We start from the raw sequence: 23,594 nt of genomic DNA, 5'->3' as shown, positions 1-23,594 counted from the left end.
TAAGACGACCCCTAATTTTTTAAACCCAAAATTAAGAAATTTAATTGTTTAGTTTTTTTTGGGGGGGGTGAGGTCACTTCCACCAATCGCTCACCTGCCTGCCCACCACTGCCGATCGCTTACAATAGCCATTGCTGATCTCACATGTTGTCACTGCAGCCGCCAATTGTCTGCCTTTTCGCCGCTACCAGCAGCCCACCCGTCCACTTGCCATAGCGGCCAATCACCTGCCTGCCTCGCCACAGTCACTAAGCGCCTGCCCAATTGCCACAGCCAATCACCAGCAGGCCTTGCTGCAGCCACCAATCACCTGCCAAATTGCCGCTGTCAATCTCCTGCTTGCTGCACGTCCCCCCTCTGTATTCACTATCCGTGTATAAGACGACACCCAATTTTTGCCTCTCTTTTTTCTAGCAAAAAGCGTCGTCTTACACACAGAAAAAGACGGTACATATTAAGGCACGCAGCTTATCCGAAATGTGAGAGAGATGTGGGAGACGGACCATGGAATCAGAGTTCGAATGGTGGTATTATATCTGCCACATGCATTGTGAAGGTGGAAGGAAGCCAGGCTCTTAAGAACATCAGAAGATCCCTGTCGGAACAGGCCAAAGGTCCATGTAGCCCAGAAACTTCTTCTCACAGTGGCCAATCAGATGGCTGCGGGAAGCTCCCAGGCAGGGCATGAAGGCAGCAGCCCTGCTTGGCTGTTGCTCATAAGAACACCAGAAGATCCTTGTTAGAACAGACCAAAGGTCTATACAGCCCGGCATCCTGTATCCTACAGCGGCCAATCAGGCGGCTCCAGGAAGCTCACAAGGCAAGGCATGAAGGCAGTCGCTCAACCCGGATGAATCTGCTGTGTAACGGCTTGTTTGTACCCACCCTGCGGCTCAACACTATCCCCTGGCGTTTGCCTTTTTCCAGGAGCCTCCAGCAGGAGTGGGGCACTAGGAAGTGCCCTGCTGAAGGTCTCCCAGCATCCGCTTGACTTCGTTCTCCACGCGGATGAACTTGGCCTTCTTCCAAGGATTGGCCGTCTCCCGGCGGCTGCACCGCAAGTCCTCCAGGAGCAGGCTGAGGTGCTGCCGCACCCGGTCGCGGTCCCAGACGGGCAAGTTCTTCTGTACTACGTTCAGGATGACGGCCCAGTAGTCGGAGACGTCGGCCCCCATCGTCAGGAAGATGAGCACCTTGATGCCGTCGCGTTCCTTGCGCAGCGCATGGAGGGCCTGCTTGCCTTCCTCGCTGATCTCGTTGAAGTACAAGCTAGAGGGAAGGAAAGGGGGAAAGCTGAAGAAGGCGGGAAAGGCCTCTGTGCCCAAGAAGAAACAGCCAATTGGAGGAGCCGCCATGTTGAGGCAGTAACCAATGCCGGCAGCAGAATGTGGTGCTAACAGGGTAGAGTTCTGGAATGGGCTGCACCATTTCGGCCCACAAGGGGTAGAGGGAGGGAGAGAGCCACGTTTCTGAACAACTATTTATGTTGAAACGTCCCTGCAAATAGAAAGCCAGCTCAGCAGGCAAAGGGCTATAACCTCTCACTTTGAGATATTAGCTTTCTATATGCAGGAAAATGGTAAAAAAATAAAAATAAACCAGAGAAGTATCCAAAAGCAGTGCCCCCCCTCACCTGCAGTCCAAAGTGGTGCAGTCTTTTCTCCCACCCACATGCATGGACCCAGACTTAGGCAGTTAGCTAGAACACAAATGTGCATCAACGCCTGACAAATTTGGGAAAGGAAATCCCCACCACCATTAAAACAGCTACAGCCACTTATCCTGTCCCCCCCCAAAAAAAATAAAAAGTTTGGGATTTTTAAAGTTGAAAATTCACGGCATATTTTATTGCAAATTTCTCCTAATATAAATGTTTGTATGCACCTTTGTCTAATAAGCACGTCGTTGCAAAGCATTTTCCCCTAATATAAAGCATATCACCATGCTATGTTCATCAGTAGAAATGTTATTTTTAGGCAAACTTTACCCTACAATATTAATTTCTTTACACACTGCTCTGCTAGACAGCCACACTGCAAAATTCAGAGAACTCTGGATTTCAAAGGAAGTTGGACAACATGACCCTTCCAACTCTACAATTCTATAAAGGATGTCTGCATTTCAGCTCATGTACTGCACCAGAAGGTGCAAATTCAGTAAGTTCACCTTTAAATGAGAACTGAATTGGATGCCTCCCCCATCCCTAGTAATGGATGATGGAACCTAAGATCTTTTGGCCAAGGCATTGGCTGAGCAGACTGTTCAAAGTATGGCCCCTGCGGAAAATCATTAGCTACCCAGGAGCTTATTCCCTTGCCTCTGTGCCTGCGTACATAAGTATATTAAGCTAGGAAGTGGCAGAAAAGGATGCTGAGACTTACTGGACAGTTTCCAGAGTGGCGTGCCTCTTGGCCTCCTCCACCAGAGCGAGGGCAGTTGCGTCAGACACCGAATTGTAGGCAACGTCGAGTTCCTGCAGGTGCTTGTTTTGCGGCAAGTGCTGGGTGATCACCTCCACGCCCCGGTTCCCCAACGAGGTGTGCAGCAGCGACAGGTGGGTCAAAGAGGTGTTGCCAGCAAGGCCTTCAGCGAGGTACTGGGCACCCTGCTCTGTCAGGGGGTTGTCCGCCAGCCTGCAAGTGGCAAAAATGAAGAAGAGCAGACGGTGAAAGTTGGGTTAGCCAAGGTTGTGACCCTACAGATAGGGTCCACCAACAGTGTTCACCTGTTTGAGGATGAATAATTGTCACATTTCCTACCCGCGGTCTAAAACAGTCCTTTTCAAAGTGGGTTTTCCAGAAGTTTTATTTTTTGCCCTAATTTATTCATCATATATTTATCGTGCAGGCTCTCTGGGCACCTTTGTGACTTTGAAAGGAGCACTCTGGGTATCTCAATTCAAGCACCTTTGGGACTGGAAATAGTTTCTTGTTAAGTTTCCTAAACCAACAGCAAAACATGCCCCAGTGGAAAGACAGCGGGAAGAGCTGCCCACAGAGGAAGAACCTGCTGAAGCCACTGCCTCCCCCTACTCAACGATAGGGCCGGGGCCCTGTTCATGCAGGTTTGCAATGAAGTCTGACAGGTTTGCCATCCCTCTTGCATGTAATGTGTGGGCATGCCTTGGAATACGGCCCAGGACTCGCTGAGTGGGAGACACGCAGGAATTCATTGGATGGGAAATCAAGGTTCCCTATAATCTGCTTCAAAGGACAGATGCAAGGAGGTAGACAGTTTGACAAATCAATTCTGTGCTGCTGAAACTGTCAGAAAGCAGTAGTTTGAGATGAGACCGTTAGACCAAGCTAGGTCTGTTAAAGAAGTTAAGTCTGCGTTGCTCTGCACACTGAGTGGGAAGGCAATCCCAGCGAAAACCCAGTGGCGTTTACTCTGAGTAAACGGGTGTAGGGGTAGCTGCGGTGAGGGGGTAGCAGAATCTGGCTGCTCTACTGATGTCCCACAATGCACTTTGACCCCATGACCACCTGGACACTGTGGGAAATTTATTTACTTATTTAATTTAATAAATTTTATTTGTGGCTTGATTGCGGGGGTAAAACTGAAAGGTGTAGAGGGGATGTTGACATCCAGAGTTGGACTGTATCTATCTCAGCTCTATTCAAGAGTAGACTCATTGAAATTAATGCACCTCAGTCAGGCCCACGACAAGCACTGGAGACAACAAAACACTTTTTTAAAAAAAGGATATTATTTTATAGGTGTGTTTTCTGCTGCTCTGGGTTTCCTTACTAAAGGTTGGATAGAATTAATCATCATCATCATCATCATCATCTGATTCTCCAGCTTTTATTTGGATGAGAATTCCTTTTGTTTAGCTCTACCAAACTGTTGGGGGGGGGGGTTGGGAGAGATTTAGGGACAGAGTGCACCCTCTCCTCTCTGTGGGACTTGCAGTCTCCCTGTTCACACTCACCTTAGGGTACTCACACCACATTTCTCGTGCAACAGCAGGTCCCTGATCTCCTTGCATGCTTCTGGCCCCAGGCTGTTGAGCTGCAAGCTGAGGGAAGACACAAACACAGAAAAATCAGTTTGCTTTTTTCCTTCCTCTTTTCCCTTCCTAATCACAGTTTGCCACCCTCTGGTGAAAGGCAAGAATGCATACCCTCTGACATTTCTCCAATGAAAATAGGGACGTCTCATTCCACAATGATAATTTTACTATTTATACCCCACCCATCTTTCTGGGTTACCCCAGCCACTCTGGGCAGCTTCCAACATATATAAAAGCATAATCAAACATTCAACTTTTTAAAAAATATTCTGTATACAGGTTTGCTTCCAGACGGCTCAGGGGTCAGATAACTCCATGCCATCCAACATTTCTACAATGAAAATAGGGACATCCTAAGGAAAAGTGTGACATTTTGAGATGAAATCAGAAACCGGGACGGCTTCTCTAAATCAGGGACATCCCTGGAAAATAGGGACACCTGGAGGGCTGTGATTCAAAGCTTGGGGGAAAATCCTTTTTGTGGGCTTCTCCCAGGTGGGCTAATGGAGGAGTAATGGGGCAGTCCATTCCTCCTCTGGCAGCCTGCATGAAATTCCATGCGTTCGCCTGCATGAAATTCCTGGTCGCCTGTGGTGACCTTGCGGAGGGAAGACACATTACAACGAACCTGACAAATTGTTAGGGCATGGGACTGTACCCAGCTAAGTCTTACTCAGAGTAGACCCGCTGAAAGCAAGGAGCCATGGCTATTTATTTCTTTAGGTCTACTCAGTGGGTGTTCTTCCTGGTGCCTGGTGGAATCTGGAGTGCAAAAGGGGTCCTCCATAGCCCAGAGGCAGAAAATCTGCCATCGCCAATTTCTAAGATGGCAAGAAGCAAGGGTTGGGAAACTGTTCTCTTTCTGGCGAGCTTTTGCAAGTCAGAGTAGAAGATACTGGGCTGGACGGTACAAAGGAGCTTCCTATGTTTCTACAACCTGAACTTGTCTTTGAGCAACAGCTTGGTCATGTGAGCTTGTGAACAAAGTGCTAAGTCACTATGGAACATTCTGGGCGGTATCTAACTAACTCACTCCATCCATGCAAAGATTTATGCTTGAGCAACATGTTTTTCCCCTCCCCCCCACTCATGCCCTGCAAAATCAGTTCTAGGGGTCCCTCCAGCCCTTCAGAGCATATATAGGGGAGGATACAGGACATGTGTGGGGAGAGAAGGGCAAGTTCCATTGGGCAAACTTAAATCCTTGCCCTGACATAACAATTCTCCTTAGGGCAACACTGGAGAGAATACATAATCCAACCATCTCAGACCCTGTGATCAGCAGAGGGGGTCTTCTTTGGTGGTGCCAACACTGGGATGTGCCCAGTTGGTATTGACTCACGGCAGGGCCTTTTTAGTGGTGGTTCCCCAATTGTGGAATGCCCTCCCTACTGGGACACACCTGCCTCCATCATTATTAACTTTCAGGAGGAATTTGAAAACATTCCTGCTTCCCCAGGCATTTGGTTGGCTGAAGAATACTGTTCCTGGGATCTCAATATTATTAGATGGGAAGTGTGTTTCTAACTGTAATTGCTTTAATAATTATTTATTATTTATACCCTGCCCATCTGGCTGGGTTTCCCCAGCCACTCTGAGCGACTTCTAACAAAATATTAAAAACACGATAAAACATCAAACATTAAAAAGTTCCCTAAGCAGGGCTGCCTTCAGATGTCTTCTAAAAGATAATTGTTTATTTCCTTGACATCTGATGGGAGGGCATTTCGCAGGGCGGGTGCCACCCCCGAGAAGGCCATCTACCTGGTTCCATGTAACCTCACTTCTCGCAGTGAGGGAACCACCAGAAGGCCCTCAGTGTCCAGGCTGAATGATGGGGGTGGAGACGCTCCTTCAGGTATACTTTGCTGACCTTTAAAGCCCTAAATAGCCTCGGCTAAGTTTAGTATAGAAAGTTCTAAACTATTTTAGAAATGTTTTTGCTGTGCTTTTGTTTCTAAATTGTCTTTTTGGGTTCCTTGGGGAGGAAAGGCAGGATGCAAATTCAGTAAACCAACCAACACTCACTGGAGTTTTTTGCACCGCAGCAAGACGGGGAAGAGAATCTTCAGGCTGTTGATGTCGAGGTGGCAAGAGGCCAAGTTCAGCTCCTCCACTTCATGACTGGTGGTGCCCACGACAGATGCCACGACGGAGCACTTGAGAGGGGTCATCTTGACAGAGGAGAGGTTGATGGTCCTCAAGGACTGGACGGCCTCGGCTGTGAAGCGTTCATTTTGGAACTCGTGCAGGAAGAAGAGGTAGTCCATGAGCTCGGACGGCGGCAAGCCCTTGCGGCTGTTGCGGATGACCGTCTTCTTCATGGCCTTGGCGATCTCAAAGGCTGCCAGGTTCTTGATGGAGCAGCCGAGCTGGTCCAGGATGGCCCTGTTGCGCCGTGACAGCAGCCCTCCCATGAAGATGGGGAAGAGCTCGAAGACCTCGTCGTCCGAAGCCTCGTCCGGATGGCGCATGGGACCTTCCACCCCAAGGATGCTGAAGTTGATCTGGTCCAACACGTCGTCATTGAAGTAGTCCTCCTCCTTGAACATCTCCACCGCCATGGTGCGGGCGATGGTGTCGCGGTCCTTGCTGGTGAACCGGCCGAAGTAGCGGGGGAAGACTTTGATGAGGCTGAAGAGCACCGGCAGGACGCGCAGAGGCAAGACTTTGGAGACGATGCTGAGGACCACAGTCACATCTTCACTCACCTTGCCAATGATCTCGGAGACCTCCTTGCCCACCCGTTGCCCCAGGGTCTTCTTCTCGCCCAGGACCACGTAGAGGGCCGCCAGGTACTCCTGCATGGCAGGGATGGTGAAGACAAAGGTGTGCTCCTTGCCCGACTGCACGCTGGGCGTCAGGAAAAAGCTAAAGACGTCTCTGCGGAAAACATTCAGGAGGTTGAGCTCACTCTCTGTCTTCATCTCCAGCTCAAAGCAGCGGTGCAGGTCCTCTTCCGAGAAGGAGGTCTGCCGGGACATCACCCCCTTGTAGGCCAGCTTGCCCACTGTTTTGGACACGTATTTCATCATGGAGATGTCAGAGGGGTCCGTGCTGTCCAGCACCTCCCCGCTGAAGTTGAGCCGCAGGAAGCTGGTGTAGATCCCGGTGAGGGTTTGAGTGGGGGGCACTGACTTGGTGAAGTAAAGGAAGTGCAATGTGGTGCAAACCAGCCAGCAGTAGGATGGCAGGAAGCAGGCGGCCGCAATCTGGTTGTGCCGCTCCAAGTTCCTGGACAGCATCTCCACCAAGTTGTCCTGCTCATTTGCTTCCTCTGCCGTTGGAGGGCCAGAGGCCCCGAGACACTCAGGCCTACGCAGGCGCAAATGGAAGTAGAGCTTCTGGAGGTTGATGTCGGAGAAGCCACAGACCTCGACGTAGCGGCCCACGAACTTGCTGGGGATGCGGCGCACCGCCGAGGGCCGTGTGGTGACGATGATGCTCGCCTGGAGAGACAGGAGACGTGGCTTGGTCAATGAAATCCAAGGTCAGAACACAAGACATAGAACCTAGGGAGCTACCTTATACCAAGGCAGAACACTCTTCCATCTAGCTCAGTATTGCTGACACTAACTGTCCGTTGAGAACGTAATGGTAGTTTTCTAGCCCTGGGTTCCGAGTCAGACCATTGGTCTATCCAGCTCAGAATTGTCTATGCCAGAGAATGGGGAACCTCTGGCACTCCAGATGTGTAGGACTTCAACTTCCAGCTGCCTTGGCCACCAGCATGGTCAATGGTCAGGGATGAAGGGAGTTGGAGTTTGACAACATATGGCTCCTCAGCTGTATTTTAATTTAATGGACCACCATTAAATGGGTTTTTGTTTGCTGAAGACGACTGCATTCTGCTGCTGATTCTCTCTCTAAGCACCTACCATTTGTGGATCTCAAGGGAAAGAAGCGAGCGGTCTCACTCAGGGAGCCGCCCGTTCCTCCAGCATGAAAGATGGGAAGCTGAGCTCAATCCATCAGCTTTGCCGAAGGCATCAAACCCCATCGGATGCCTCCTGCCTCTGAACTGTGCCAGCCAGTCATTATAAGAACAATTGTTTAAGTAAGAATTGGTGCCTGAGTTCCAATTTCCCCCCTCTTCCCTCCCTATCCCCTTTTCCTTGTGTGCTGTGTATGTTTTAGACTGTAAGCTCGCGGGCAGGGTCTGTCTTGTTTAATTGACACTCTGGGAAGCGTTTGGGTGGAACAATGGGTTCAAAGGCTCTAAATATATAAAGAACAATCTCCCCTGAACACAAACCTCTGGCATCATGTATTTCCTCAGCAGGTTGACCACAATGGCGGATGGAGGAATCGGCTCGTTGGGGTCACAACAGAGTTCTGTGTGTGCCAGGCGGAAGTCTAGATTGAGGCGGTCCAGGCCATTGAGGATGAAGAGTACCTTGAGGTGGGAGGAGCCCAACGTGGGCACCAGCTCCCGGAGATGAAGGTATTTCTTGGTGATCATGCGCCGCAAGGAGATGGGTGCGCTGCCCTGGGAAAGGTCCTCACAGGAGAATGGGATGAGCAGCTCAAAGCGCGGGAGGCGGCCGTGACACCAGTCCATCACCATCTTCTTGATAAGGGTGCTCTTCCCGGTGCCCACCGTGCCATAGAGGACCACGTTCTTCACCTGATTCCCGCAGGCGTCCACGTCAAAGAGGTTCTGGAGGCCAATGGTGTGGCTACGGGAGGCCTGCAGCTGGTTCTGGATGGTCATCTCAGGAGAAGGCTTCAGGATCTCCTCCAGGGAGCTCTCCCGAATCACGGGGTCCACGTGGGTTGTGTCTAGTGAGAACGACGGGCCAAACTGACGCTCCTCGTTTGGCTGCTGGCGGAACCAGTCAGAGAGGTTTTTGCGGTGTTTCTGGATGGCTTCTGCGGAGGAGAAAAGTGAGAGTTAGGGCTCCTGGGTGACCTATTTATTACACATTGGTTCCGATTTGCTAGCACAACACTTATAGAGAGGTTAGACTAGATCCAGGGTTTATCGAGCATTCATTTTGATTTGTTTGCAGAGAGGTTGCAAGTCAATGAACATTCCTTCTGCATTCATCCTGACTTGCTTGCGGGATGTTTACCCATCCTCCCTGTTAGCCACACACAATGTATGGGTAAGCGCACAGTTTGTTCCTTTGCTGGAGCAAGCCACATTCCTATTTGCTCATGCAGGAAAAAGCAGTTTCCACTGTTCAAAGGGCTGTTTGAAAGCCGTTTCCCAAACAGCTCTGCACTGCTTTTTAAACCTCCAAATTTCAGGGGATTAAGAAGCAGCACAATGATGTTAGGGGAAAGACTTTCAATCAGCCCTTTGCTAACATTCCTCCACTGCTCTTTTCTGATTTTTGGAGGTTCAAAGAGCAGCACGTGGATGTCTGAAAGTCCTTTGTTGCCCCTTAACTTCAAAGAATCTGTAAACCAAAGGATCACCATGAGATGTTTACAAAAGGCTGTTTGAAAGCCCTGCGCTGTGCTTTGAAGTCCTGACAAGCGGGGCTTCAAAGCACAGCATCACCTGACGTCACTATGGCATCCCTAGTCGTTTGTCAGGGGTTGGAGAGATTAAGATCTGCCCCCGCCCCCAGCCAGAAAAGGCTCTCCAGCCCAGCTTTCAAGCATCCCTTCTTATTCATCAGAAATAGAAACCTGCTTTTAAAAATTAAAAATAACCAAAGCGAAGGTTCCCAAGCTGCTCATGTGTACACCTCGATATTAAATTGCACGTCTGAATGTAATTGCAGAATTGCATAAATATCTTGTGCACGGCTAAAAAGAGAAAACCACGAAGGGTTTTCACCCAGACCCCAATGGCAGTGGTAGGCATGTCCCACTCCACCCCCGCCAGGCAATCTAGTTTTGTTCCCTGGTCCAGATTAGTGATCAGCAACAGCATCGCTCCTTGGAAACATAAAGTAGTGGATTTACCAGAGGTGGGCACATTCTTCAGTGCTGGCTGGCTTGGTCTGGGGGAGGTTGGCTGAGATGGGAACCCCTGGGTTCCTCCCACATGACAGACAAAGTCCCTGTAAGAGAGAGAGGAAAGAAAATGTGAAGTATTTTTTTTTTAGTGTTTATATTATTAACTTTTTTTTTTAGTGTTTATATTATTAACTTGTAAGATATGGATTTGTTTTTTGCTGTTGTTGCTTTTTAAATTTTTCGAATGTTGGTTTTTGTGTGTTGTGTATTGTTATTTTTCGATATTTTTCGTGTTGTTGTTGTTGTGTGGAAAATACTAATAAAATTTATTTAATATAAATAAATAAATAAATAAATAAATCCTTAAATCATTTAACTGATTATTATCAATAAAAAGTTTGTGAATGTTTATTCAAAAAAAGAAAATAAAAGAAAATGTGAGGTATTTGGCCCCAGGTGGCTAAGGAAAAGGGAACCCCTATCAGGCTGGCAGCTCTGTTTTTTGCAAATACAAATGCATTCCAGAGCTTGAAAACAAACAAACAAAAATGTATTCAGTTGTTTCCAGAAAGAACAGACTGTGGACAGCTTCCTATGTCTGGATAGAGAGACAGGCAGGCAGACAGACAGACGGATCTTCAACATAAATTTATGGCTAGCAAAGTAGCAAGAGATGATAAAAGTGAATATGGAGGAAGGCAGATACAGTCGTACCTTGGAAGTCAAACGGAATCTGTTCCGGAAGTCCGTTTGACTTCCAAAACGTTCAGAAAACAAAGTGCAGCTTCTGATTGGCTGCAGGAAGGTCCTGCAGCCAATCAGAAGCCCTGCTGGACGTTCGGCTTCTGAAAGAACGTTCGAAAACTGGAACACTCACTTCTGGTTTTCGATCGTTCGGGAGCCAGAACGCTCGACTCCTAAGGCGTTCGGGAGCCGAGGTATGACTGTATAAAAGTAATAGAACACTTTTGAATGTTCAAAAAGGCTTCCCTTGCATTGTCTCAGTGGTTCCCAGTTGGTGGTCCGTGGACTCCAGGGGGTCCACATAACCCATCCCAGGGGTTGGCCGTGTCTTGAACAAGATTCTAGCACCCTAAACTGCACATTTCTTGGGCACCGTGCTCTCAGAAAGGTCACATCACTGGGACATGTTGGAGGGTATGGTGACACCATTCACATAACAAAAACTACCAAAAGTAGGGGGTTCGTGGGTTGGCTTTTGAAAAACAGGGCGTCCACAGTACTTTGCTAATTGGGAACCACTTCTTTATCTAATCAAGGAAGGGGTGGCTAACCAGATGTTGTTGGACTCTAACTCTAATCAGCCCCAGCAGCCAGATTGGCCAGTGGTCAAGGACCCTGGGCATTGTAGTCCAACGAAAGAGAGCCCCTTTGAACAGCAGGCTAGCTCTCTCTAACCTCTGTCCAGAAAAGCGAGAGGCATTCTCAGAGATCAAGGACGCCTTCCAGCCAGTCAAAAACACTTATATGTGTAGCAGGGCATATAAGGGGCCTGGCCTGATTAAAGTTCCAATGGCCAGATAGAGAAGGCTGCAGGGCTGCATTTGGACCCTGGGCCTGTGGTTCTCAACTCATGTTCTAGGTTGCCAAGAGTTCAGTACCCCAGCAGGGCATCCTTACCTGACAGGAGATGCTGATCTTAAGAAGAACAAGGTCCGGTCCACATGCAGGATCCTCTTGAGGACCAGGCGGTTCCCAGCGCCTTCAATGAGAGATTCCAGGACAAAGTTATTACAGTATTGATTTATGTTATATTATTGACACATTATTACTTATTATTTACCTATTATAAACGTAACTTGAGAAACAAAGCCACAGAACCACGCGTAAGGTAGCTGGATCCAGACTAAATCAGCTGAACTTAGTACTCTTAGCTGAAATGAGCGGGTTGTTGATTTCAATGGGACCCAAGTTCAGTCCCATCTTATGTGTAAAATCAAAAGCATGTTTCTAGTCCGTAGGAATATGGAAGGAGGAAGGTCTCTGCCCCAAGGAGCATGCACTTGGGCTTAATTTCAGTGGCAGATGAGGTTGAAGGGGACATATCAAGGGCTTCACAGGTGGGTTTTAAGGAAAGCCTTAAAGGAAAAGTAGGGAGAGGAAAGGCTCAAGTTTAGTTGCACTGTTTCTAATTTTTCTAGTCTTAAATTCAGTTCTCTATATTTCCATATCAGTTTGCATTTTTTTAAAAAAAGTTGACATGAAAATTCATCAGCATCTTAGTGTAAATTTTTCTCCTAATATACATATTTTAATGCAATATTACCTAATACATTAATTATTTTTTACAGTTATGCATCGCTTTTTAAACCTAAGTGTCTCAAAGCATCTTACAGAATAAAAATAGGAACAACAAAAAATGTTAAAACCAAATATAAAAACAGCAATAAAAGAAGACTCCAAAGTGCAGATCTATCATCTATCTATCTATCTATCTATCTATCTATCTATCTATCTATCATCTATCATATATCTAATCTATCTATCACAAAAAGAAATCCTGCCCAACCCACTTAAAAGGATGAGTGGAATATAAAGATCACAAACATAACCAGCTACCCTCCAAATTAAGGTTCAAAGGAGAGAGCAAATGATTTTAAAAAAAATGTCTGGCAACTAAAACCAGACAACAATGGTGCCAGGTGCGTTTCTCTGGGGAAAGCATTCCGCAAAAGGGGAGCCATCACCTCTGCACTCCCTGGGCATTGAGAAAGGGAGTTTTTAAGGATAAGGCGCAGGAAGGAAAGACACCCTGCCCAGAGAACAAACGTGCTCAGAGGCACTCTTGCTACTTCGGCCATTTCCAGACTCTGAAAGCAGAGCCCTGGAGATTGAACTCTGCCTTACCTAGCGCCGAGTCCAGGTGCATCGCGGAAGCTACAACGCCTCTGCCGGCCTTCTGCTTGGCCTCTATTTGCTTCAGCCTGCTCCAGCTGCTCCCCGCCTGGGACGGCCATCTCCTGAACGGCATGGTGGCGGAAGGGACCTGCCTTTCAACTGGAAGACACACGTAAAAAGGTCAGAAAGCAGAGCTGGAATTCCACCACCGCCCTGCTCCCCAGAATCTGATAATCAAGATCTGCCAAAATCTCGTCACTGAGGCAGACATAGCTTGGAGGCCAGAGGCTTCCTGAGCAAGCCTGCCTCTGTCACTATATCTATTGTATACTATATATTTTTTCTCACACTTCTTTCAGATAATTCCCTTCCTCAAAACAGCTCACATCAATACTGTAGGGTCACTTCCAGACAAGCTGTTTAATGACTATTTAGCATGATTTGATTGCAGTGAGAGCTATTCTTTAATGAGCATTCATCTCGATTTGATTATGGGGAGATTAGACAGCGTTGCATCAAACAAGCATTATCTCCCAGAGCAAATTACCTGTCACTTTCCTTACAGCAAACAATCTGACCTTTGGGGGATGGGGAGGGGAGAACGCTTGCTGCACAATAGTGCAAAATCAACATTAACTGAGCAACCTGAATTTGCCGATTCAGAGTCTACTGCGGATTGGGAAAGGTGGGGTGATTAGCAGGGGAGATAATGGCAGGTAGAACCAGAGGTCTCACAGACGGTTCTGATTTTATTATTTATTAAATTTATTAAATTTATATACCACCCTTCATCTGAGGATTACAGTCCCCCCCCCCCAATCCTCCTTGGTAGACCTGGGTTTCACATGCACACATTCTAGGAGTCTTACAAATTAGGAACTCCAGACAGCAGCAATAGCAGGTTTTATCTAGAAACTTGCACTCACACAGATCTTAGAATGGGGAGACTGTTTACAGCACACACAGAAAGAATCAAAAGAATCAAATATACACATTTAACCCTTCAGTGGGGAATAGCTCAGCAAATAGTACATTTCTATTATGGGGAACGACTCAAGAGAATGGTTTGGGAGAATTAGCTAATTCTAACCACAGAGACATAGGAAGTTGCCTTGTACCAAATCAAACAACCGAGCTATTATATGCCAGAGGTCCCCAAACTGTGGTCCACAGCATGCCTGCATTAAATACTCGTGTTTGTTTCTAATTGTAATTTTATTGCTTCTTTTATATTGCAGTTCATTGCAGGGCTGGGCAATATCTGATCATGATATAATCACCTGCTAAACATCGCAATATACTGATATATCACAAAGTCTCAAATAAGAATGGAGCTATGTAGAGGCATTGGCTGGCTCTGGTTTTTCCTGCACTGTGATTTTTGCCGGCGCCTGCTCTTGTGGTTTTCTGCTCCCTGCATGAGGCAGGGGAGAGCTGAGCCAGCAAAATTATCAGGGGCTGCAGGAGTCGAGAGAAAGATTGGCTGGCCTCACGGTTTCCCCCACATTGTGATTTTTTTGCATAGCACACACACAATTTGTGATATATTGCCAGGTCAAATATTATGAAACCGATATCATGATATGGACTGCAAACTGGTTTTGGGTGATATAGCGATATATCAGCCAGCCGTAATTCATTGTATTACAAATAGAATTCTAATTAGAGATTGCACATCATCCAACACAGCACATTACAATTGCTGCAACAGGTAGAAAAGATCATTAAGTGGTCTGCCAGGACCATCAGCTACTTTCAAGTGGCCGGGGGGTGGGGGCAAAGTTGGTCTACACTGACTGATAGGGACTCGCTAAGATTTTTAGGCAGGTAAGTCTCTCCTCCAGCCCTACCTGGTGATGCTGCCAGGGACTGAATGTGGGACGTTCTGCATGCAAGGCAGATGACCTGCCCCATAGCCCTTCCCTGACTACACATGCCCAAGAAGGAGCAAGGGGTGATGCAAGAGGGTGGCTTCCAAAACACACATGCACACTACTGGTAGGAAGCCAAAAACTGATCGGAACACACAGTCACACATTCTCAGAGACAGGAAAGAAGGAGCAAGTTTGGAGGCTACCATTTGTTGTGAAAACAGAAAACAGGGGAGGAAGCCAAAGGTACCTTTTCAGTCCCTGTGGACAATTGCAAAGAAGGAGTCCTGGAGCTTGTCAAAAGTCCTAAGTAAGGCTGGAAACAGCAAGGACTTCTGCTTCACCAAGTAGAGACCCAGGGAAGCAGGAGACTGGAGGCAGTGGACGAAAAGCAGGGGCGAGAACGCAGCACTAGAGACCGGGGTTTCGTCCAGGGCAAAGCAATTCAGCAAGAAGGACTTCAGGCAGGTAGTGGAGGCCAGCAGAAAAGGAGCCAAGAGTTGATTCAGGAGCCTGGTTTTTATACTCTGGGGGACAAAAGCTTCAAAGCGAATTCCAAAATTGATTGGATCAGTGACGTGTTGCTCCTGGCCAATCCTTTTGGTTCATGGCAAGGTGGGGTGGGTCCCCGCCCTAATAGGATTATCTTTAGTTATCTTTCCTTGGCATAGTCACACCTTGGCTAGTATGATTGGATTTTAGACTGGGTGGGCTTAGAAGTGCACCTTGTGAGGATGGCTAATTCGGTTGCACTGCCCGAGGTGCTAATGGCTGTGCACGGAACAACATCACCCAGTTTAGATTATTTTCAAATTTCATTTTAGCAAATTCCCACCTCCCATTCCATGCTTCCTTCAACTCCTCTCTTCCAGTTTCTTTAACCTTACAATAATCCATGCAACTGTCTCTTCTCCACAGCCCTCTGAACACAAGCCCCCAAAATGGTTCATTATACTTTTCCACTACAAAGTAAGGAAAAATATAACTTTAAAGAAAAACAGACAAGACGTTTAGTCCCAGTAACCTTACGTGCGCTTTCTTGACAGCAAGTCCCACTAAAATGAACTTTTCAGGAAACATGCATCACACTAAGCTACATATTCTCATTCTGGGAGACCCCCAATTTGATGAGCTTCACCTGTTGACTTCCGCCTGCTGCCTACATGTATGTAAAAGTTGCATGCAGCCGTAGTACACAAGGGGCAACACTAGATGTGTAAATAAGGAGGGGAGAAGAAAGAGAGAAAGGCCTTCGGAAGGAAGGGGGAAACAGAGGAGAGAAGAGGACCTGGAAAGAAGGTGAATAGAAGAGGGGGTCCTTCTTGTAAAATTCACACATGCACCTTGGGGGCGAATTAGCAGGTCTTTCTCGCTTCATTCCCTGCCATCTCCAGTGACTGCACATCATCACACTGCCAGCCTGTTTGTGGCTCTGCTGTGTGCCTTTCTGCTGTCACTGACAGCCAGCTGAAAAAATAATCTGCTTTCCTCCTCTTCCTCCTCCCTCTCCCCTTAAAGCAGCAGGCCTCACTAAAGGACATCACCAAGCTGGCAAAGATGGACACATTTATAGCTGGCTTTGCCGCAGTGGCCTGGCCTGGAACTTGCCTGGTACGGAAGGGCTCTTAGCAATTCCTGGTGCAGAGGCCAGCTCAGAACATTGTGCCGTTAGAAAGCGGGGGAAAACGCAAAATGAAATTTGAGCTCTGAGGCCAGGCAGCTTAAACGTTGCTCTCAGAATTCACGGTGCAAATCATTCGCAAATAAGCAAAAGACGGAGAGAGAAGGCATGGATTTTCTCCGAGCAAATGCATGCAAAAATGGGCTCAATTTTGCAGAACCTGCTACATCCTCATGTGCGTCCAGGGGTTTGCAACTGATCAGGAATAAATCAGCCTTGCCTTCTCTTGAGCTTTGAACGGTAGCTTTTATGTGCAGAAATCGATAGGCAGAAAAAATACAATTGCTGTACAACCACCTCCTGCTAAAGGGAAAACGCCAGTGGACGTCTGAGAAGATAAAACAAAAGCACATGCTGGCAGCCCTGTGGCTATAGCTTAGCTCAGGGGTCAGCAACCTTTTTCAGCCATGGACCAGTCCACCGTCCCTCAGACCATGTGGTGAGCCGGACTATATTTTTTTTGGGGGGGAGGGAATGAACGAATTCCTATGCCCCACAAATAACCCAGAGATGCATTTTAAATACAGTGGTGCCTCGCAAGACGAAAAGAATCCATTCTGTGATTCTCTTTGTCTAGCGGTTTTTTTCGTCTTGTGAAGCAAGCCCATTGAAGGATTAGCGGATTAGCGCTATTAGCACTATTAGCGGCTTTTAGCGGCTTATCTGCTGATCGGATCAGCTGATAAGTGGCTTAGCGCTATTAGGGGCTTTTAGCTGCTTTTAGCGGCTTATCTGCTGATCGGATCAGCTGATAAGCGGCTTAGCGGCTTAGAAAAAGGGGGGAGGGGAAAAAACCAGCAGGAACTCGCAAGACATTTTCGTCTTGCGAAGCAAGCCCATAGGAGATTCGTTTTGCGAAGCACCTCCAAAACGGAAAACTCTTTCGTCTAGCGAGTTTTCCGTCTTGCGAGGCATTCGTCTTTCAGGGCACCACTGTAAAAGGACACATTCTACTTATGTAAAAACACGCTGATTCCCGGACCGTCTGCGGGCTGGATTGAGAAGGCGATTGCGCCGCATCCAGCCCCTGGGCTTCATGTTGCCTACCCCTGGCTTAACTGGTAACAGAATCCTAGAGACTGCAAGGCTCATCCACTGCATCTTAAGTCAAGCTACAGAGTCTGGAATCTTGGCTAAAGTTATGTAGCTGAATCCATCATGGCAGGCACCAAAGAGTTAAGATGAGAGGCTTTAAAGCATCAGAGAGTGTGCCTGTTCACACCTGTCATTACCTGTAAATCCAGGCCTGTCTCTAAGGAATTGTATCTGCTGCTGTTCTTTGGTTACCTTGAGATGTGTGTGTTTTCACACCAACAAGCCTTGCTGAGCAAGGCAAGGCAAACAGCAAGGGGAGAGGGACAAGTAAGTTGTTGTTCCTCAGCCCAGCTGAACAACACACAAGCAAATTGGGATGAATGTTCATTGTTGCACAACCCCTCTGCAAACAAATCAGTATGTATGTACAGTAAAGACCACTGCACATACTTTGTTCAAACAAATGCTGAATGCTGAATAAATGGGTTATCTGGAGGAGCCTCTCATTTTTAATGCTGGGGTATATTGCTACTGCTTCATTTCATCTTTGACTTTCCTTTTTTTTGTTCCAATAAATTTGTTTTATTGTAGATTTGCTTTACTACAAGTGTTTGAAAAGCGGGGTATACAAAGCTTTAACATGAAATTAATCTAAAGCTATTGGTTCATTTCTAAAGGAGAGATACTGGGGTTCAGACTTCTGAGAGCTACATTCTTGGCTTAGGTTTTGTTTCTGATGCATGAAGAGGAAAATTATCTCTGCACATGCTCAGGAGCCTTCGGGTATCCTGAACTCTGATCAAACATTTGTTGCAGATATATAGATATAGCTATTTTATTGTATTGTGAGAACTTTAATAAAAAATTCTGGAACTCTGATCAAACACTGAACTCTGTCATGCTGGACTGAGTCCCAGCTCAGATTCAGCCCAGCTTCCAGCAGTCCCCACCCACCTCAAAGTTAGCAGAGAGATTGACCAAAGAGTGATACATCTGAATGGCAATTAAAAGCAAAACACTGATGCAAAACATTTGTAACTCACTCTCCTTGAAATTTCAGTTAGGTAGAACATTTGTGTTCTTTTAAATTTTTAAAGTTCAGAACCTTTCTGTGCAATTTGTAATCGGTTAACAGTGGAAACAGTTTAATGTGTATCACAAAATGGGGCCGGTGATCCTTAATAACTTGGGATTGCTCTATAGCCTTGGAAATGAATGAACTCTGGCCATTCAAAGCTAGCACAAACAAGAAGTTCTAGCAACACTTTGGCAAGACTCTGGGGGTTCCCCTATCTCCATGGGGCTGTCACCCACCCCTGCATTTCCCCATAACGATAATGGCCTGAAGAACTTGAGTGCTCAGAGAATATAGCCAAGGTGTTTGAGCTGATCTTAAATATCGCAATAGGGAGGGATTTGTTAAATCTCCAGGAATATAGAGAGTAGGAATATAGGGAGCTAACATTTTAGCTACCTTGCACTTTCCTCTACTCTTGGGAGAAAAAAACCTGACAGGATTATACCATATACATTTTTTTGTTTTGATGTCTGTGGGCGTTTCCAGGCTCTTGCTATCTTTTGACGAAATTCAATTACATACCGGCAAATTCAGCTTGCACAATTCAAGATAATTTGGTGCTTTTGTGCAACAAACCTGCACCCACCCCCCACGCTCCAGACTATTTGCAATAAGAAAAGTGACAGAGAAAGGCAAAGGAAAATGTGGGACAACATTTGCTCAAAGCAACATCATATAACCTCCCAGGAAGCATAGGAGCCAACTCTTCGGGGCCGAGGGCCCTTTGCTTCCCCCTAAAATATTTGAGGGGGCCTGCCCCCCATAGTTGATGGGCATTGCCATTAAAATTGTGTGTATGCTCCATGTCTTATGATCATTTATGTGGGGCAGGGCTTACCCCCCAATATTTTGTTAAAGTTGGCACCTCTGCCAGGAAACAAATCAAAATGAATAGTGAACGAACAGCTGACACCTAAAACTCTGTGAAGCAGATGATGGATTTTTCGGAGCTAGACGACCTGACCGGAAGAGTCCGCGACCAGAAGGAGGAGTATCAAGAGGAATGGAAGAAATTCAAAGATTATTTAGTTAAATATGTTAAAGATAACTTAAACAGAATTACTTGTATGTACCAAATTGGCTTAGGATTTAAACATGTGACATTGTAGAATACCATGAACTAAAGTTTAAATGAAAAGAAAGAAAGATGTTAATTGGACTAAGTAAATTTTATGTGAAACTAGTTTTGGAAAACTGCTACAATATGAAAACTCAGCTACGGGGATTCGAGGAAGTCACTTAACAATGTTAACAAAAGTGGAATGTTTACAGTTAGGATATATGTTTGTTTGCTTGCTTGCTTTTTGATGTTTTCTTTTTATGTTGGTTGATATATTTGTTTTAAATTTGGAAAACCAATAATTTTTTTTGGAAAAAACAACAAAGAAACTTTGTGAAGCAAATCAGAACGCATGCTCAATAAACAGATTGTCTGGAACACACCTGCCGTGATCGCCCCCATGATCGCCTACCAAGGAAAAATCGCAGGGAATCGGGGCAGCTGGGATAACTTTACTGCTTCCCTTACCAACCCCCCCTTGCCACCAGAGCCCTCCGAGAGAGAAGAGCGGGAAAGCGGCTCAGAGTTGGCCCTGCGCTGACGTGAACCCTCGGTCCACCCGCGAAATTTTACCTCCGGCGAAGGATCTTCCGAGCGGACGGCCGATGCAGCCGTGCCCTTTGTCCCATCAGGGTCTTTCGGTCGCCTGCCGTGTGTCTGTCTGTGTTGATCTGCTTTTTCAATAGGCCTCTGGGAGGATCGCGTTGCATTCAGAACAAGCTTCTCTTCGCCTCTCCGGCGGTTTATTTTTGTCTCTGTGAAGGCTCCTGCCCTCTTGTCAGTTTATTTGCAGCCGTAACTTCCTGCAAAGAAAGCCCTTCCCACTTGGCCTTACAAACCGCCTCTCTCGCAGCTGGCAGAGCTTCCAGAAGGGGGGAAAAACACAAAACCAGGGAGGGGAAGATTGAGCAGAGAAGGCGAGCAAGATAGGCGCTGGATTACCACAGAGTGCATTTGTGTACGTTTTCTGGCACAGGCAGAACGGCTTGCTTCCTGCTCCACTGGATTTGCTGCAGATGCAGCCGCCTCTATGCAGAATTGCGTAAACGTGGAGATATCCACTCCTGTGACTCTGCATCCCCTTTGCTGGAAACAAGCACCTGTGGGATTTCTGCCTGCCCTAAACCTTCTCCAGATGTGCAAGACATGCTGCTGCAACCCTCTTCTTATTTCCTGGGTGTTACATGAAGGTTCAGCTACAAAACCTGTTTGCAAAGAACCCTGGAATGTGAGAAGCAATGCTAAACAAGAGTGGCCCTCTGAGCATAGCTGTCAACTTTCAGATTTGAAAATAAGCGATCAGCAGCCTCACCTGTCCCGGAGACAGACTACGGGGTATCTAACAATCTGGGATAGCAGCGGGAAACGGCGCTGGAATAAGGGAATTTCCCACAAAAAGGGGAAGGTTGACAGCTATGCCTCTGAGCATGGGCAGAGTGCTTTCTGCCCTGAATAGGGAGGTTCTGTTCTTCACGCTAATACTAAATGGCTGTTGCTCAGTCTGAGTAGCCACCTCTGTTTAGCACAGAAGAGTAGAGGCCTTGGGAAAATGGAAAGAATGACAAGGCAGATTTTAATTTCAGTTGCATTTGTGTGTGGGGGGGGGGATGGTGATTGAAATAGGAACATAGAAAACTACCTTCTCCCCAGCCAGATCCTAATAATAATAATAATAATAATAATAATAATAATAATAATAATAATAATAATTTATTATTTATAGCCCCCCCATCTGGCTGGATTTCCCCAGCCACTCTGGGTGGCTTCCAACAGAACACTAAAATGCAATAACCTATTAAACATTAAAAGCTTCCCTAAACATGGCTGCCTTCAGATGTCTTCTAAAAGTTTGGTAGTTATTTTTCTCTTTGACATCTGGTGGGAGGGCGTTCCACAGGGCGGGTGCCACTACCGAGAAGGCCCTCTGCCTGGTTCCCTGTAACTTGGCTTCTCGCAGCGAGGGAACCGCTAGAAGGCCCTCGGCGCTAGACCTCAGGGTGCGGGCAGAACAATGGGGGTGGAGACGCTCCTGCAGGTGTAATGGACCGAGGCCGTTTAGGGCTTTAAAGGTCAGCACCAACACTTTGAATTGTGCTTGGAAACGTACTGGGAGCCAGTGTAGGTCTTTCAAGACCAGTGTTATGTGGTCTTGGCGGCCACTCCCAGTCACCAGTCTAGCTGCCGCATTCTGGATTAGTTGTAGTTTCCGGGTCACCTTCAAAGGTAGCCCCACGTAGAGCGCGTTGCAGTAGTCCAAGCGGGAGATAACCAGAGCATGCACCACTCCGGCGAGACAGTCTGTGGGGAGGTAGGGTCTCAGCCTGCGTACCAGATGGAGCTGATAAACAGCTGCCCTGGACACAGAACTGACCTGTGCCTCCATGGACAGCTGTGAGTCCAGAATGACTTGGGTCCATCCTTGGGTCCATCTAGCTCAGTATTGTCCACACTGACTGGCAGCAGCTCTCCAGGGCTGCAACCAGGGAAATCTCTCCCAGCCCTATCTGGAGATGTCGGAGATCAATCCTGGGCCTTTCTGCATGCAAGGCAGATATTCAATCCACTGAGCTACATCTCTTCCTAACAAATCAGAATGTCAGGTCCTCGTGTCACGGGAAGCTGAGCAGAATAGTGGCTTCCTGGCATGTTTTAACCAACCGCACAAAAAGGAAGTGCAGGGAGAATGTGGCACTGCGCTGCCCGATCAGGAACCCTTGCCTACTGCGATGTGCAAATGTCACCAGTCTAATCGGCAGCGTTTACCCCTTGATGTGGCTCAGCACATCGGTTTCAGCTCAGCATCCCTCACCACCCACCCATGTGCCTGGCCAGAATTTGCAACACTGGTTTAAGCTGCAGCACCACTCCCTGTGAAACCAGAAATGATGGTGTTCCAGCCCTTCTGGTTTGGCCTCTTAGTCAAGCCGCCTTCCTCAGCAGCTAAGGGTGGTGTTGGCTGCTGGCAGGAAGTGAGTCGTTCCAGGTGCTCAGGCTGCCTCCCGAATCCGTGGCAGTGAAAAGCGTCTCGTCTCTCATCCCCCAAGGAAATGCAGGGCATCAAATGAGTTCATCCTTTCTTTGCCTAATATAAAATGGATGCAATTTGATGGGAGTATGCAACCTGAACTAACCTCTGTAGCTGCTTAAATACCGGCCACAAGACGCACCTAGTTTTTGGAGGAGGAAAACAAGAAAAAATATATTCTGAATCTCAGAAGCCAGAACAGCAAGAGGGATCGCTGCGCAGTGAAAGCAGCAATCCCTCTTGCTGTTCTGGCTTCTGGGATAGCTGCACAGCCTGCATTTGCTCCATAAGACGCACACACATTTCCCCTTACTTTTTAGGAGGGGAAAAGTGAGTCTTATAGAGCAAAAAATACGGTAAGTTGAGCTTGGACCCATTTCTTACACATGGAGGTTTCTGAATACCAGTTGACGGAAACTGCAGGTGCCCTCAGCTCCTGCTTGTGGGTTTTCCATATGCATCTGGTTGGCCACTGTAAGAACAGGATTCTGGGTGAGACGGGCCACTGGCATGATCCAGCAGGCGCTTCTCATGTCGTTACCTAAATTAATGGAGATTGAATGGTCTGTGGGAGAATTATATACCGGTATTCAGTCAGCCTAATGTTTCATTACCTTATTCCTTTAGAACTGTTGGATAGATGTGGATGCGAGAATTGCACCTGACTGGTGCGTAATTTACTTCCTCCATTAATACAATATTTGATAGGCAGGTGTCTTGGAATGTATGCAACTTTTTGTACAAGTTTAAACAAGATTGAGAACTCTCAAAGCCAAGTCTGGTGTAGTGGCAGAGTATTGGACTAAGACCTGGGAGAAAAGGTAAAGGTAAAGGGACCCCTGACCATTAGGTCCAGTCATGGCTGACTCTGGGGTTGCAGCGCTCATCTCGCTTTATTGGCCGAGGTACAGCTTCTGGGTCATGTGGCCAGCATGACTAAGCTGCTTCTGGCGAACCAGAGCAGCGCACAGAAATGCCGTTTACCTTCCCGCCGGAGTGGTACCTATTTATCTACTTGCCCTTTGATGTGCTTTCGAACTGCTAGGTTGGCAGGAGC

General features: G+C 47.1%; 1 protein-coding gene across 1 annotated transcript; it reads right to left on the bottom strand.

Moving 5' to 3' along the window:
* Positions 1-241: 241 nt before the first annotated feature.
* NLRX1 (NLR family member X1) lies at positions 242-20,613 on the bottom strand. The gene is made up of 9 exons (XM_081172487.1): positions 20,086-20,613; positions 12,797-12,946; positions 11,570-11,651; positions 9,935-10,032; positions 8,271-8,887; positions 6,044-7,464; positions 3,935-4,021; positions 2,382-2,633; positions 242-1,269 (listed from the first exon to the last, which is right to left on the bottom strand). Exons 2-9 carry the CDS (start codon positions 12,918-12,920, stop codon positions 951-953), a joined length of 3,000 nt encoding a protein of 999 aa, XP_081028613.1. The 5' UTR covers positions 12,921-12,946; positions 20,086-20,613; the 3' UTR covers positions 242-950.
* Between the last annotated feature and the right edge of the window lie 2,981 nt (positions 20,614-23,594).

Source organism: Podarcis bocagei (genome assembly GCF_964188305.1).
Source record: "Podarcis bocagei genome assembly, chromosome: 15".
Taxonomy (NCBI): Eukaryota; Metazoa; Chordata; class Lepidosauria; order Squamata; family Lacertidae; genus Podarcis; species Podarcis bocagei.
Note: the sequence above shows the minus strand (reverse complement) of the source record. Positions and strands in the feature narration are given on the sequence as shown.

What these genes read in the sequence shown, in the direction of transcription:
- NLRX1 (XM_081172487.1), bottom strand. Translation starts at nt 12,920, where the DNA reads ATGCCGTTCAGGAGATGGCCGTCCCAGGCGGGGAGCAGCTGGAGCAGG. An exon ending in GCACCTGGACTCGGCGCTAG is followed by an intron (nt 11,652 to 12,796) that starts GTAAGGCAGAGT and finishes CTCTCATTGAAG; the next exon opens with GCGCTGGGAACCGCCTGGTC. An exon ending in GAAGAATGTGCCCACCTCTG is followed by an intron (nt 8,888 to 9,934) that starts GTAAATCCACTA and finishes TCTCCTCCGCAG; the next exon opens with AAGCCATCCAGAAACACCGC.